General features: G+C 42.0%; 1 protein-coding gene and 1 long non-coding RNA gene across 6 annotated transcripts in view; one reads left to right on the plus strand and one right to left on the minus strand.

Moving 5' to 3' along the window:
- The window catches only part of tpm2 (tropomyosin 2 (beta)), a 72,473-nt gene that overhangs the window by 35,529 nt on the left and 19,027 nt on the right, over window positions 1–17,917 (minus strand). For all 5 annotated transcript variants that reach the window (XM_068652672.1, XM_068652673.1, XM_049738593.2 and 2 more), the window contains one exon: window positions 15,183–15,258. In XM_068652672.1, the coding sequence (XP_068508773.1) occupies window positions 15,183–15,258 (76 nt within the window). The remainder of the gene's footprint in view (window positions 1–15,182; window positions 15,259–17,917) is intronic.
- Window positions 1–17,917, plus strand: part of LOC125979860 (uncharacterized) — a 55,792-nt gene that overhangs the window by 27,722 nt on the left and 10,153 nt on the right. The gene's annotated exons all lie outside the window — the stretch shown is intronic.

Consider the following 17,917-nt stretch of genomic DNA (forward strand, 5'->3'; position numbering starts at 1 on the left):
TTTCCGTTTTCGCAAAATTCACAAAATTCCGGCAAATTCTTCCCCATTCATTCTTAATGGCAGATTCAACATTTCACATTTTTGTTGTTCCAGTTTGAAATTCACTTATTTCAACACATTCAAATCACATTTGGGACATTCCCAAACTTGCCAAATTCACAAATTTCACGTTTTCACTTTTAAAATTTGCACAAAATTTTGCAAAATTTCACAAAATTTAGTTTTTCACTTCTAATTTCTACATTTTTCCACCGATTCAACTCGTTCCAACTTTCAACTGTTCATCTTTTGCCTACCTATTCCACACCTTCCCACTTAGCAAAATTTCCAAATTTTCAATTTTGAAATTCACACCAAATTTTCCAAAAATTTAGTTTTTCCCTTCTAATTTCTATATTTTTCGACCGATTCAACCCATTCCAACTTTATTCACTTTGTTCACCTTATGCTTACCATATTCACCCCCTTCACCCCCACTTCCACAATTCAACCCTTGACCCCCACTTCCAGAGTGGCGGCCATCTTGGATTGACCCTGAAGTGCCCCAATGTACGCGGAATGAACCGGAAGTGCCCCAAATCAAACCGGGATTGACCCCAAATGAACCGGAAGTGACCTCAGGTAAACCGGAAGTGACCCCAAATCAAACCGGAAGTGACCCCAAATCAAACCGGAAGTGACCTTTTTCAACCGGAAGTGACCTTTTTAAACCGGAAGTGACCCCAAATAAACCGGAAGTGACCTGAGCTAGACCGGAAGTGCCTCTAATCAAACCGGAAGTGACCCAAATCAAACCGGAAATGACCATATTTCAACATTAAGTGCCCTAATTACCTACATTTGCGCTAACTTTTGCAAATTTTGCCCGATTAAACCCATTTCAACATTTTAACCCCAAAAGTGAACCTCCTGAAGCCGTTTTTTTCCTTTTGTTCCAAATTTCAGAAACTTTTGGTGCATTTTTTTTTCTTTTAATTCCCATTCATTCTCTATTAGGATTCAAGATTTGCTCTAACTTCTACATTTTTTAACTGATTCAACTCGTTCCAACTTTCAACTGTTCCTCTTTTGCCTTCCTATTCCACAACTTCCCACTTACCAAAAATTCTCTACAATTTTGTTTTTCTACTCTAATTTCTACATTTTCAACTTATTCAACCCATTCCACCTTTCAACTGTTCATCATTTTCCTACCTATTTCACAACTTCCCACTTACCCAAAATTCCAAATTTTCAATTTTGAAATTCACACCCAATTTTCCCAAATTTCCTTTTTCCCTTGTAATTTCTACATTTTTCAACCGATTAAACTCTTTTCAACATCATTCTGCAGCATTCCCCAAGTATTTATTCAACCTCTTCACCTTCACACGCAATTTCTTCAGGAATTGCAAATTCTAGTTATTATTATTATTCTACTTATTCCGCTCACTTTTTTGACGCTTAACTCCTTCCACATACTTCAACCGATTCACTCCGTTCCACTTTTCACTTATTCCAAATATTCATGACACGGCTGCTTACATTTTTTTTGTTCGAAAAATTTTCCGTTTTCACAAAATTCACGATTTTGTGGCATTTTTTTCCCCATTCATTCTTAATGGCAGATTCAACATTTCACATTTTTGTTGTTCCAGTTTGAAATTCACTTATTTCAACACATTCAAATCACATTGGGGACATTCCCAAACTTGCCAAATTCAAAAATTTCACGTTTTCACTTTTAAAATTTGCACAAAATTTTGCAAAATTTCACAAAATTTAGTTTTTCACTTCTAGTTAGTGTGAAGGTGAAGACCTTCACACTATTGTTATTGCTGTCCTTTATTAGTGTGAAGGTGAAGACCTTCACACTATTGTTATTGCTGTCCTTTATTATTATTATTATTATTATTATTATTCTACTTATTCCGCTCACTTTTTTGACGCTTAACTCCTTCCACATACTTCAACCGATTCACTCCGTTCCACTTTTCACTTATTCCAAATATTCATGACACGGCTGCTTACATTTTTTTTGTTCGAAAAATTTTCCGTTTTCACAAAATTCACGATTTTGTGGCATTTTTTTCCCCATTCATTCTTAATGGCAGATTCAACATTTCACATTTTTGTTGTTCCAGTTTGAAATTCACTTATTTCAACACATTCAAATCACATTGGAGACATTCCCAAACTTGCCAAATTAAAAAATTTCACGTTTTCACTTTTAAAATTTGCACAAAATTTTGCAAAATTTCACAAAATTTAGTTTTTCACTTCTAGTTTCTACATTTTTCCACCGATTCAACTCGTTCCAACTTTCAACTGTTCATCTTTTGCCTACCTATTCCACACCTTCCCACTCCTATTCCACACCTTCCCACTTAGCAAAATTTCCAAATTTTCAATTTTGAAATTCACACCAAATTTTCCCAAAATTTAGTTTTTCCCTTCTAATTTCTACATTTTTCAACCGATTCAACCCATTCCAACTTTATTCACTTTGTTCACCTTATGCTTACCATATTCACCCCCTTCACCCCCACTTCCACAATTCAACCCTTGACCCCCACTTCCAGAGTGGCGGCCATCTTGGATTGACCCTGAAGTGCCCCAATGAACCCGGAATGAACTGGAAGTGCCCCAAATCAAACCGGAATTGACCCCAAATGAACCGGAAGTGACCTCAGGTAAACCGGAAGTGACCCCAAATCAAACCGGAAGTGACCCCAAATCAAACCGGAAGTGACCTTTTTAAACAGGAAGTGACCCCAAATAAACCGGAAGTGACCTCAGCTAGACCGGAAGTGCCTCTAATCAAACCGGAAGTGACCTAAATAGACCGGAAGTGCCTCTAATCAAACCGGAAGTGACCTAAATAGACCGGAAGTGACCTCAGGTAAACCGGAAGTGACCCCAAATCAAACCGGAAGTGACCTTTTTAAACCGGAAGTGACCTTTTTCAACCGGAAGTGACCCCAAATAAACCGGAAGTGACCTCAGCTGGACCGGACGTGCCTCTAATCATACCGGAAGTGACCCAAATCAAACCGGAAATGACCATATTTCAACATTAAGTGCCCTAAATACCTACATTTGTGCTAACTTTTGCAAATTTTGCCCGATTAAACCCATTTCAACATTTTAACCCCAAAAGTGAACCTCCTGAAGCCGTTTCTTTCCTTTTGTTCCAAATTTCAGAAACTTTTGGTGCAATTTTTTTTCTTTTAATTCCCATTCATTCTCTATTAGGATTCAAGATTTGCTCTAACTTCTACATTTTTTAACCGATTCAACTCGTTCCAACTTTCAACTGTTCCTCTTTTGCCTTCCTATTCCACAACTTCCCACTTACCAAAAATTCTCTACAATTTTGTTTTTCTACTCTAATTTCTACATTTTCAACTTATTCAACCCATTCCACCTTTCAACTGTTCATCATTTTCCTACCTATTCCACAACTTCCCACTTACCCAAAATTCCAAATTTTCAATTTTGAAATTCACACCCAATTTTCCCAAATTTCCTTTTTCCCTTGTAATTTCTACATTTTTCAACCGATTCAACTCTTTTCAACATCATTCTGCAACATTCCCCAAGTATTTATTCAACCTCTTCACCTTCACACGCAATTTCTTCAGGAATTGCAATTTCTAGTTATTATTATTATTATTCTACTTATTCCCCTCACTTTTTTGTCCGTTAACTACTTCCACATACTTCAACCGATTCACTCCATTCCACTTTTCCCTGATTCCAAATATTCATGACACGGGTGCTTACATTTTTTTCGTTCAAAAAATTTTCCGTTTTCGCAAAATTCACAAAATTCCGGCAAATTCTTCCCCATTCATTCTTAATGGCAGATTCAACATTTCACATTTTTGTTGTTCCAGTTTGAAATTCACTTATTTCAACACATTCAAATCACATTGGGGACATTCCCAAACTTGCCAAATTAAAAAAATTCACGTTTTCACTTTTAAAATTTGCACAAAATTTTGCAAAATTTCACTAAATTTAGTTTTTCACTTCTAATTTCTACATTTTTCCACCGATTCAACTCGTTCCAACTTTCAACTGTTCATCTTTTGCCTACCTATTCCACCCCTTCCCACTTAGCAAAATTTCCAAATTTTCAATTTTGAAATTCACACCAAATTTTCCGAAAATTTAGTTTTTCCCTTCTAATTTCTATATTTTTCGACCGATTCAACCCATTCCAACTTTATTCACTTTGTTCACCTTATGCTTACCATATTCACCCCCTTCACCCCCACTTCCACAATTCAACCCTTGACCCCCACTTCCAGAGTGGCGGCCATCTTGGATTGACCCTGAAGTGCCCCAATGTACGCGGAATGAACTGGAAGTGCCCCAAATCAAACCGGGATTGACCCCAAATGAACCGGAAGTGACCTCAGGTAAACCGGAAGTGACCCCAAATCAAACCGGAAGTGACCCCAAATCAAACCGGAAGTGACCTTTTTAAACCGGAAGTGACCTTTTTAAACCGGAAGTGACCTCAAATAAACCGGAAGTGACCTCAGCTAGACCGGAAGTGCCTCTAATCAAACCGGAAGTGACCCAAATCAAACCGGAAATGACCATATTTCAACATTAAGTGCCCTAAATACCTACATCTGCGCTAACTTTTGCAAATTTTGCCCGATTAAACCCATTTCAACATTTTAACCCCAAAAGTGAACCTCCTGAAGCCGTTTTTTTCCTTTTGTTCCAAATTTCAGAAACTTTTGATGCATTTTTTTTTCTTTTAATTCCCATTCATTCTCTATTAGGATTCAAGATTTGACCTAACTTCTACATTTTTTAACCGATTCAACTCGTTCCAACTTTCAACTGTTCCTCTTTTGCCTTCCTATTCCACAACTTCCCACTTACCAAAAATTCTCTACAATTTTGTTTTTCTACTCTAATTTCTACATTTTCAACTTATTCAACCCATTCCACCTTTCAACTGTTCATCATTTTCCTACCTATTCCACAACTTCCCACTTACCCAAAATTCCAAATTTTCAATTTTGAAATTCACACCCAATTTTCCCAAATTTCCTTTTTCCCTTGTAATTTCTACATTTTTCAACCGATTCAACTCTTTTCAACATCATTCTGCAACATTCCCCAAGTATTTATTCAACCTCTTCACCTTCACACGCAATTTCTTCAGGAATTGCAAATTCTAGTTAGTGTGAAGGTGAAGACCTTCACACTATTGTTATTGCTGTCCTTTATTATTATTATTATTATTATTATTATTCTACTTATTCCGCTCACTTTTTTGACGCTTAACTCCTTCCACATACTTCAACCGATTCACTCCGTTCCACTTTTCACTTATTCCAAATATTCATGACACGGCTGCTTACATTTTTTTTGTTCGAAAAATTTTCCGTTTTCACAAAATTCACGATTTTGTGGCATTTTTTTCCCCATTCATTCTTAATGGCAGATTCAACATTTCACATTTTTGTTGTTCCAGTTTGAAATTCACTTATTTCAACACATTCAAATCACATTGGGGACATTCCCAAACTTGCCAAATTCAAAAATTTCACGTTTTCACTTTTAAAATTTGCACAAAATTTTGCAAAATTTCACAAAATTTAGTTTTTCACTTCTAGTTTCTACATTTTTCCACCGATTCAACTCGTTCCAACTTTCAACTGTTCATCTTTTGCCTACCTATTCCACACCTTCCCACTTAGCAAAATTTCCAAATTTTCAATTTTGAAATTCACACCAAATTTTCCCAAAATTTAGTTTTTCCCTTCTAATTTCTACATTTTTCAACCGATTCAACCCATTCCAACTTTATTCACTTTGTTCACCTTATGCTTACCATATTCACCCCCTTCACCCCCACTTCCACAATTCAACCCTTGACCCCCACTTCCAGAGTGGCGGCCATCTTGGATTGACCCTGAAGTGCCCCAATGAACCCGGAATGAACTGGAAGTGCCCCAAATCAAACCGGAATTGACCCCAAATGAACCGGAAGTGACCTCAGGTAAACCGGAAGTGACCCCAAATCAAACCGGAAGTGACCCCAAATCAAACCGGAAGTGACCTTTTTAAACCGGAAGTGACCCCAAATAAACCGGAAGTGACCTCAGCTAGACCGGAAGTGCCTCTAATCAAACCGGAAGTGACCCAAATAGACCGGAAGTGACCCAAATCAAACCGGAAGTGACCATATTTCAACATTAAGTGCCCTAAATACATACATTTGCGCTAACTTTCGCAAATTTTGCCCGATTAAACCCGTTTCAACATTTTAACCCCAAAAGTGAACCTCCTGAAGCCTTTTTTTCCTTTTGTCCCAAATTTCAAAAAATTTTGGTGCAATTTTTTTTTCTTTTAATTCCCATTCATTCTCTATTAGGATTCAAGTTTTGCTCTAACTTCTACATGTTTTAACCGATTCAATTCGTTCCAACTTTCAACTGTTCATCTTTTGCCTTCCTATTCCACAATTTCCCACTTACCAAAAATTCTCTGCAATTTTGTTTTTCTACTCTAATTTCTACATTTTTCAACTTATTCAAGCCATTCCACCTTTCAACTGTTCATCATTTTCCTACCTATTCCACAACTTCCCACTTACCCAAAATTCCAAATTTTCAATTTTGAAATTCACACCCAATTTTCCCAAATTTCCTTTTTCCCTTGTAATTTCTACATTTTCAACCGATTCAAGTCTTTTCAACATCATTCTGCAACATTCCCCAAGTATTTATTCAACCTCTTCACCTTCACACGCAATTTCTTCAGGAATTGCAAATTCTAGTTATTATTATTATTCTACTTATTCCGCTCACTTTTTTGACGCTTAACTCCTTCCACATACTTCAACCGATTCACTCCGTTCCACTTTTCACTTATTCCAAATATTCATGACACGGCTGCTTACATTTTTTTTGTTCGAAAAATTTTCCGTTTTCACAAAATTCACGATTTTGTGGCATTTTTTTCCCCATTCATTCTTAATGGCAGATTCAACATTTCACATTTTTGTTGTTCCAGTTTGAAATTCACTTATTTCAACACATTCAAATCACATTGGGGACGTTCCCAAACTTGCCAAATTCAAAAATTTCACGTTTTCACTTTTAAAATTTGCACAAAATTTTGCAAAATTTCACAAAATTTAGTTTTTCACTTCTAGTTTCTACATTTTTCCACCGATTCAACTCGTTCCAACTTTCAACTGTTCATCTTTTGCCTACCTATTCCACACCTTCCCACTTAGCAAAATTTCCAAATTTTCAATTTTGAAATTCACACCAAATTTTCCCAAAATTTAGTTTTTCCCTTCTAATTTCTACATTTTTCAACCGATTCAACCCATTCCAACTTTATTCACTTTGTTCACCTTATGCTTACCATATTCACCCCCTTCACCCCCACTTCCACAATTCAACCCTTGACCCCCACTTCCAGAGTGGCGGCCATCTTGGATTGACCCTGAAGTGCCCCAATGAACCCGGAATGAACTGGAAGTGCCCCAAATCAAACCGGAATTGACCCCAAATGAACCGGAAGTGACCTCAGGTAAACCGGAAGTGACCCCAAATCAAACCGGAAGTGACCCCAAATCAAACCGGAAGTGACCTTTTTAAACCGGAAGTGACCTTTTTCAACCGGAAGTGACCCCAAATAAACCGGAAGTGACCTCGGCTGGACCGGAAGTGCCTCTAATCAAACCGGAAGTGACCCAAATCAAACCGGAAATGACCATATTTCAACATTAAGTGCCCTAAATACCTACATTTGCGCTAACTTTTGCAAATTTTGCCCGATTAAACCCATTTCAACATTTTAACCCCAAAAGTGAACCTCCTGAAGCCGTTTCTTTCCTTTTGTTCCAAATTTCAGAAACTTTTGGTGCAATTTTTTTTTCTTTTAATTCCCATTCATTCTCTATTAGGATTCAAGATGTGCTCTAACTTCTACATTTTTTAACCGATTCAACTCGTTCCAACTTTCAACTGTTCCTCTTTTGCCTTCCTATTCCACAACTTCCCACTTACCAAAAATTCTCTACAATTTTGTTTTTCTACTCTAATTTCTACATTTTCAACTTATTCAACCCATTCCACCTTTCAACTGTTCATCATTTTCCTACCTATTCCACAACTTCCCACTTACCCAAAATTCCAAATTTTCAATTTTGAAATTCACACCCAATTTTCCCAAATTTCCTTTTTCCCTTGTAATTTCTACATTTTTCAACCGATTCAACTCTTTTCAACATCATTCTGCAACATTCCCCAAGTATTTATTCAACCTCTTCACCTTCACACGCAATTTCTTCAGGAATTGCAAATTCTAGTTATTATTATTCTACTTATTCCGCTCACTTTTTTGACGCTTAACTACTTCCACATACTTCAACCGATTCACTCCATTCCACTTTTCACTGATTCCAAATATTCATGACACGGCTGCTTACATTTTTTTCGTTCAAAAAATTTTCCGTTTTCGCAAAATTCACAAAATTCCGGCAAATTCTTCCCCATTCATTCTTAATGGCAGATTCAACATTTCACATTTACGTTGCTCCAGTTTGAAATTCACTTAATTCAACACATTCAAATCACATTGGGGACATTCCCAAACTTGCCAAATTCAAAAATTTCACGTTTTCACTTTTAAAATTTGCACAAAATTTTGCAAAATTTCACAAAATTTAGTTTTTCACTTCTAGTTTCTACATTTTTCCACCGATTCAACTCGTTCCAACTTTCAACTGTTCATCTTTTGCCTACCTATTACATACCTTCCCACTTACCAAAATTTCCAAATTTTCAATTTTGAAATTCACACCAAATTTTCCAAAAATTTAGTTTTGCCCTTCTAATTTCTAAATTTTTCAACCGATTCAACCCATTCCAACTTTATTCACTTTGTTCACCTTATGCTTACCATATTCACCCCCTTCACCCCCACTTCCACTATGCTTTCACAATTCAACCCTTGACCCCCACTTCCAGAGTGGCGGCCATCTTGGATTGACCCTGAAGTGCCCCAATGAACCCGGAATGAACTGGAAGTGCCCCAAATCAAACCGGAATTGACCCCGAATGAACCGGAAGTGACCTCAGGTAAACCAGAAGTGACCCCATTTCAAACCGGAAGTGACCCCATATCAAACCGGAAGTGACATTTAAAAACCGGAAGTGACCCCAAATAAACCGGAAGTGACCTCAGCTAGACCGGATGTGCCTCTAATCAAACCGGAAGTGACCCAAATAGACCGGAAGTGACCCAAATCAAACCGGAAGTGACCATATTTCAACATTAAGTGCCCTAAATACCTACATTTGCGCTAACTTTTGCAAATTTTGCCCGATTAAACCCATTTCAACATTTTAACCCCAAAAGTGAACCTCCTAAAGCTGTTTTTTTTCCTTTTGTTCCAAATTTCAAAAACATTTGGTGCAATTTTTTTTCTTTTAATTTCCAATCATTCTCTATTAGGATTCAAGATTTGCTCTAACTTCTACATTTTTTTAACCGATTCAACTCGCTTATCATATTCACCCCCTTCACCCTCACTTCCATTGTCTTTCAAGATGGCGGCGCGTGCACACGCAGCGGCCACACTCTGTCCCGTCAGTACGGTGATTTGTTCGTCTAATGAGTGTTCGTCCGACAGTCTTATGTGTTTGTCTCGTCGTGCTTTATCGTGCTACAAGTACAGCAGGCAAGTTCTGCTCGACATCGGCAGAAGTGGGTTTTGCGGCGTTCTGGACTTTGAAGCGTCGACATTAAAGGCGCTCGGACTGCTACGTCCTGAAACGTCGCCGACCTCACCCGCTATTCCTCCCCCGGTTGGGAGCCGTCGGAAACGGTGTGCGAGGAGGCAGAAGAGGGGCAAGCGCGGAGGCGTCCGGGCCAGGCTGGCGGCCAACCCAGCGCGCCCGGCGGTGCCCTGCATTCTTCTGGCGAATGTTCGATTGCTGGACAACAAAATGGATTACGTTCGCCTGCTGAGGTCTACGAACCGGACGATGCGGAACTGCTGTGTGCTCGTGTTCACCGAGACCTGGTTGAGTGACAACATTCCGGACTCTGCCGTGCATCTGGAGCGGCTAGCGTGCTATCGGGCGGACCGTGCCATTGTACGAGGGGGAAAGTCGCGAGGAGGTGGAATATGCGTCTACATCCGAGAAGAATGGTGCCGGGACTCTGTGGTGGTATGTAAGCACTGCTCGCCGCTTGTGGAGTTTGTGATCATTAAGTGCCGTCCTTTTTATCTGCCGAGGGAATTTACCGCGATTCTGCTAGTCGCGGTATACATCCCGCCTTCCAACATCGAAGGCGACAGGATCGCGGCGCTTGGTGAACTGTACCAGGCTGTCAGTGAACAGCAAACAGCGCACCCTAACGGTTTCACCATCTTCGCTGGAGACTTCAATCATGACAACCTGAAGTCTTTTTTCCCGAGGCTTCACCAGCATGTTACTTTTCCGACACGTGGAGACAGCTTCCTGGACCTAGTCTACTCGGCGCAAAAGGGAGCTTTCAAAGCCACCCCCATCTGGGGCTTTCTGACCATCTCACCGTTTTGCTTTTGCCCGCATACAGACAATTGGTAAAGGCATCCAGGCCGGTTCGGAGGCGGGTTCGGGTGTGGCCTGAGGGTGCCTCCGATACACTTCGTGACTGCTTCGACACCACTGAATGGGACTTGTTTAAGCAGGCAGCCACCTACAACGATTGGACGGACATAGAGGAGTAAACTGACTCTGTTACCTCTTACATCACGAAGTGCATCGATGATGTGACTTGCTCGAAATCCGTCGTCACTCGCGCGAACTGGAAGCCGTGGCTGACGGGGGCTGTCCTCAGACTGTTGAGGGCCAGGGACAAGGCTTTCAGAGCGGGGGATGAGGCTGGCTTGAGGACAGCGAGGGCCGACCTGTCCCGAGGCATCAAAGAAGCGAAGAAGGCGTTCTCGTGCAAGGTCTCCACCCACTTCAAGGACAGCAAGGACGCACGTAGCCTTTGGCGGGGCATTCAGACCATCACGAACTACAAGCCCGCGCCGAGGAGCTGTGAAGGCGACGTCCGTCTGCTGAACGATCTGAACCGCTTCTTTGCTCGCTTCGACGCCCAGAACAGCACTTGCCCGCTGAAGACCACTCCCCCCCCACACGAGCAGCCCCTGCGCCTCTCTGCCGACGGTGTGAGGAGGGCGCTTGCCGCTATTGACACCCGTAAGGCGGCGGGCCCTGACAACATCCCGGGTCGAGCGCTGAAGGACTGCGCTGGGGAGCTGTCGGGTGTCTTTACGGACATCTTTAACGTTTCCCTGCAGCACGCCATCGTCCCCTCGTGTTTCAAGGCTGCCACCATCGTTCCTGTGCCGAAGAAACCTGCACCGTCCTGCTTCAATGACTACCGCCCCGTGGCACTGACGCCATACATCATGAAGTGCTTTGAGCGGCTTGTCATGGAGCACATCAAGTCCGTTCTCCCCCCCACCATTGACCCTTTCCAGTTTGCGTACCGTGCCAAGCGGTCCTCTGAGGATGCCATCTGCTCTGCCCTCCACTCGGCCCTCACCCACCTGGAGAGAAAGGACTCATATGTGAGGTTGCTGTTTGTGGACTTCAGCTCTGCCTTCAACACCATTGTGCCGCAGCGACTCATCTGCAAACTCGACGAGCTGGGCCTCAGTACCTCCCTCTGCAACTGGCTACTGGACTTCCTCTGTCAGAGGCCTCAGGTGGTGCGTGTTGGCGACAAAATCTCCGCCAGCATCACGCTGAGCACGGGGGCCCCCCAGGGCTGTGTGCTCAGTCCATTGCTCTTCACCCTGCTGACGCATGACTGCACTGCGACCTACAGCGACAACCGCATAGTGAAGTTTGCTGACGACACGACTCTGGTGGGTCTCATCACGAAGGGCGACAAGACTCGGTACAGGTCGGAAGTTGACCTTCTGACCACGTGGTGCAGGGACAACAACCTCCTGCTGAACGTCAATAAGACCAAGGAAATCATTGTTGACTTCCGGAAGGGTCACACAACACACCTGCCGCTGATCATCGATGGTGCTGTGGTGGAGAGGGTGAGCTGCACCAAGTTCCTCGGGGTGCACATCAGTGGTCCGCAAACACCTCGTCACTGGCAAAGAAAGCTCAGCGCCGCCTGTACTTCCTGCGGAAGCTCAGGCGTGCATGTGCTCCTCAGGCAGTCCTGTCTACATTCTACCGTGGCACCATTGAGAGCGTCCTCACCAGTTGCATCGCTGTCTGGGGTGGTAACTGCACTGAACAGAACTTGAAGGCCCTGCAGCGCATAGTGAATACGGCTGGTAAGATTATTGGTGCTTCGCTCCCCTCCCTGAAGGACATTTACACCTCCCATCTCGCCCGCAAGGCAACCTCGATTGCCAGAGATGTGAGTCACCCGGCTCACTCTTTGTTTGACCTTCTGCCCTCTGGGAAGAGGTACAGGAGCCTGCGCTCCCGCACCACCAGACTCGCCAACAGCTTCTTTCTCCAGGCTGTTAGGGCCCTGAACTCGCTACCCCCTTCTGCGTAGCGTGCGGCACTGTTGCGCTATTTTCGGGAATGTCTGCTGTACGCGCACTTGCTCCTTTTTTTCTGCTCCTCTTATTTATTTATTTATTATTGTGTTATTTATTCATTATTTATTCAGCACGCTTTTGTTATACTTGTTTACTTGTTTGTCTGTTGTGAGCCATGTCTTGTCACCGTGGGATAGGGGGGAACGAAATTTTGGTTTCTTTGTGTGTCTTTGGCATGTGGAGAAATTGACAATAAAGCTGACTTTGACTTTGACTTTCACAATTCAATCCTTGACCCCCACTTCCAGAGTGGCGGCCATCTTGGATTGACCCTGAAGTGCCCCAATGAACCCAGAATGAACCAGAAGTGCCCCAAATCAAACCGGAAGTGACCTTAGGTAAACAGGAAGTGACCTTTTTAAACCGGAAGTGACCCTAAAGAAACCGGAAGTGATCTCAGCTAGACTGGAAGTGCCTCTAATAAAACCGGAAGTGACCCAAATAGACCGGAAGTGACCCAAATCAAACTGGAAGTGACCTGATTTCAACATTAAATTCCCTAAATACCTACATTTGCGCTAACTTTTGCAAATTTTGTACGATTAAACCGGTTTTCCTTTTGTTCCAAATTTCAAAAAGTGTTGGCGCAATTTTATTTTTTTTTAATTCCCATTCATTCTCTATAAAGATTCAAGATTTGTTCTAACTTCTACAGTTTTTTAACCGATTAAACTCGTTCCAACTTTCAACTGTTCATCTTTTGCCTTCCTATTCCACAACTTCCCATTTACCAAAACGTCTCTACAATTTTGTTTTTCTACTCTAATTTCTAAATTTTTCAACCGATTCAACCCATTCCAACTTTATTCACTCTCTTCACCGTATGATTACCATATTCACCCCCTTGACCCCCACTTCCAGTGTGGCGGCCATCTTGGATTGACCCTGAAGTGCCCCAATGAACCCAGAATGAACCGGAAGTGCCCCAAATCAAACCGGAAGTTACCTTAGGTAAACAGGAAGTGACCCCAAATCAAACCGGAAGTGACCCAAAATAAACAGGAAGTGACCTTTTTAAACCGGAAGCTACCCCAAAAAAACCGGAAGTGACCTCCGCTAAACCGGAAGTGACATATTTAAAACCGGAAGTGACCTGAATCAAACCGGAAGTGACCTTATTTCAACACAAAGTGCCCCGAATAGCTACATTTGTGATAACTTTTACAATTTTTGTCCGATTAAACCCGTTTCAACATTTTAACCCCAAAAGTGAACCTCCTGAAGCCATATATTTTGTTTCGTTTCAAATTTCAAAACATTTTGGCGCAATTGCTTTTTCTTTTAAATTCCCATTCATTCTCTATGGGGATTCAACATTTGCTCTAACTTCTACATTTTTTAACCGATTCAACCCATTCCAACTTTCAACTGTTCATCTTTTGCCTACCTGTTCCACAATTTCCCACTTACCAAAAATTCCAAACTTTCAAATTTGAAATTCAACCAAATTCTCCAAAATTTCGTTTTTCAACTCTAAATTCTACATTTTTCAACCGATTCACCCCGTTCAAACTTTCAACTGTTCATCATTTTCCTACGTATTCCACAACTTCCCACTTACCACTTCACCACAAATTCTCCAAAATGTCATTTTACACTTCTAATTTCCAAATTTCTCAAGTAATTCAAATCATTTCAACATCATTCGGCATCATTCCCCAACAAGTAATTCAAAGTTATTGCATTTTCTAGTTTATCTTATAACTCATATTTTGATGTCAGATTCATCAGATGTTTTCAGTCTACAGCAAAACTAAATGGACAAGCCTCACTTCACTGTACCAATACTGTATGATAAATCACACGATTACCCCGCTGTCCCCACGACCTCCCCACCACACCCACCTGTACACGTATAGTCTCACAAAAACACATAGGTGAAGATTGCTATTTTGAAATTAAGGAGTTTTATATTGTCTTCAAAATAGAAACAGCAATCAGAGAAATAATAACAGAAATGTGTAATTACAAATAGCAAAGTAACAGGAATTAAAGATGTGAGTTAAGAACTTTACACTATACAACTATTATTCTGAGGGAGTCCAACACTTCAGTATACACTTATGGCAATGGATGGAATTTTCAAATTGCAAAGGGTGGAATTTTGATTTTTTTTAAATATATTGTACTGTAAGTTTAGTGCTTAAGTGCAGTCCACTTGTTAACAAATCATAAAACGTGAAAAGTTGAAGTGATGAAGCCACAAATTGGTTTGCATTCTTGTTGTAATATTATTTATGACTTAAGTTTATGCCACACGTTTTGTGAAGTTGTCGTAGTGAACCCTTAAAAGATTGCAGGTGTTAAGAAAACGACTTTAATGAAGGAGATAAGTAAACTGTCTTTCATATTATGTTATGGTTCATTCATGTTTATTTTTAATGTTAGCCTAACCTATAAAAGCAAACATTTTTGTATATTAAGTCCTATGATGTTTATTGTAATATAGATTAATTTATTGTTTGTTTACATGGGAAGAGAGTCTTGAAAAAAATAATATTAAACTGCAATTTGTTTTTATTGTTCAGCCAAATATTAGAATTTGATGAATAAATACAATACCAATAATTTTCTGTACCTTTTCAGCCTGAGCCTCCAGTGACTTCAAGTTGTTGGTGACATTTTTCAATTCTTCCTCAAGATCACCTGATTTACTGAGCAATGATGGAAAGAGGAAAACAAGAGGGAAGAAAAAGAGTAACTAGAAAAGTAGGACAGTAAAGGAGAACAAAGATTGATCTAAAATACTGGAATTTCCACTGAATAGTGTGCTTATAATTTTGTGTCTGCCTCACTTGAATTAAAATACTATAAACCCCCAAAAAAAGTTCACGGTAAAGCAAATAGGTGATGACGGGTTTGATACGAGAACGTATCAGATATACAGTATATAGATCCAAAATTCTATACACAATATAGTACGTTTTCCTTTTTTCATATTCCCATGGAGACTTTTGTCAAATGGGTTATTGCTGCACTATTGTATGATAAAAACAAAATGGATGAAGAAACAACATAAATACATTGCAATAAAATCATTGCATCAGAAAAAGTTGCTTAAAAAATAAACAACCTTTTTTGTCTTTTTGGTGCTGGTAACTTCACTTAACACATACTTTGTGAACATCATCATCGGTTTAAAGTCCGTTTTCCAGGCGCCGCTGGGTTGGACTGGGTTCTTGATATGGCTTTCTTCCACCGGGAACGGTCCATGGCCATCTCGTGGTTGATGCCGAGTGCCTTCATGTCAGCTGACACGGTCGTCTGCCAGGTCTTTTTAGGTCGGCCACTGGGTCTTGTTCCCTCTACGTTATACGACATAACTTTCTTCACCCAGTCGTTCTCGTCCTTCCTCACTACATGTCCGTACCATCGCAGTCTGCCTCTCCTCACCACATCCACTATGGCCTCCACTCCCATCTTCTTTCTCAGCTCTGCACTGTTTTTTTCTCCCTCATTGACACACCACACATCCATCTGATCATCCCCCTTTCTGCTCTGTTTAGTTTGTCTTCGTGTTCTGTTTTCAGGGCCCATGCCTCACTTCCGTACATCATACTACTTCTGACGCAGGCTGAGTACACTTGGCCTCTCATCTTCAGGGATGGGGCCTTAGATGTTAAGAAGGGCATGAGTTCCCTGAATTTCTTCCACCCGCTTCTCACCCTTGTGGTCACTGCTAGGTCCACCCCCCCCCCACCCCCCCATCAGCGTTAAGCATGTCTCCAAGGTAGCAGAAGCTGTCCACCACCTCGTACATCTCCCCATCTACTATGAGCCCATCTTGCTCAGCTGGGTCTGCTTCGGCGACTTCTCCCCTGCACCGCTTGCATTTGAAGGTCTCACTTGCAGCTAGTAGGCTGCCTTTTACTCCGCTGCATCTCCGGTGTACCCATCTCTGACAACCCTTGCACCGGATAGAGTTGGCTTGCACCCCCTTCCCGCAAACTCCACATGGCCATGCTCCTGACTGTGGTACCACTCCCAGGCCAGCACCACCGACCATGACCTTTGATTTTGCCGCATTCACCTTCATTCCTTTCACTTCCAGGCAGGTCTTCCAGGCTGCTAGCTTCCTAGCTAGGTCTTCTCGACTGTGAGCCATCAATACCAGGTCATCCGCGTAGCGCAGCTCCCATGGTAGTCCACCCCTCACTTCCCTTGATACCACATCCATCACGATAGGAAACAATAATGGGCTGAGCACTGGTGCACCCCTACCCTTACTTCAAACCCATTACTGTCGCCAACTCCTGTTCTAACAGCTGTGCATGCTCTGCAGTAGAGAGTTATCACAGCCTTAACCAGTCCCTCTTCCACGCCCGACTTCCTTAGGGCCCATCTCACCACCTCCCTTGGCACCCTGTCGAATGCTTTTTCCAGGTCAACAAAAGCGAAGTACAACCTCTTCCTCTTCTCCTGGTGTTTCTTTTGCATCTGTCGGATGACAAAAATTGCGTCTGTTGTACCTTTACCAGGCATGAAGCCATACTGCATCTTGTCCACCTCTACCCGTGATCTCACCCTCCTTTCCAACACCCTCTCTAACAACTTCATTCCATGCTCCAGCAGCTTTATGGCCCTGTATGACCCGCATGCGAGTGGGTCCCCCTTCCCTTTGAATAGCGGCACCAGGACGCTTCTTGTCCAGTCCTCCGGAATGTGCCCCTCAGCGATGACACTGTTACACAGGTCAGTCATCCACTGCACACCGACGTCTCCCGCTGCCTTAAGCATCTCTGCCACCACTCCAGATGGTCCAGCTGCCTTTCCATCCTTCATGGCCTTCATGGCTTTCCCCACTTCTGTTCGCGTGATCAGGCCACATTCACCCTCCACTTCGTCGCATCCCACCTCTCCATCCCAGTAGTTCTCCACATTCAGCAGCTTCTCCATGTACCTTTGCCATACTTCCTTCACTCCTCTGTTGTCTGTCACGATGTTGCCATCCTCATCCTTTACACAGTTTGCACTGGTCACATCACGTCTCTCCTTAACCATTTGCTTTGCTATCTTGAATAAGCTCTTTCGTCCTCTCTCATTCTCCAATTCACTTGCAAATTCTTTCCTCTTGGTCTCTTGGGCCTCCCACACTGCTGTCCGTGACGCCCTCTTTGCCTCTACATACCGCGCTCGGTCTGCCTCCCTTTTAGATTTCTTCCATACTTTATGGCACCTCCTCTTCTCATTCACCACTCTTTTGACGCTGTCATTCCACCACTATGTCTCTCTTTGTCTTGCTTTACCCTTTGACCATCCGCACACCTCCTCTGTAGCTTCAAGCAGAGCTTTCTTCATTGCCTGCCACTTGCC

The sequence above is a fragment of the Syngnathus scovelli genome, chromosome 13, assembly GCF_024217435.2.
Source record: "Syngnathus scovelli strain Florida chromosome 13, RoL_Ssco_1.2, whole genome shotgun sequence".
NCBI classification, from domain to species: Eukaryota; Metazoa; Chordata; class Actinopteri; order Syngnathiformes; family Syngnathidae; genus Syngnathus; species Syngnathus scovelli.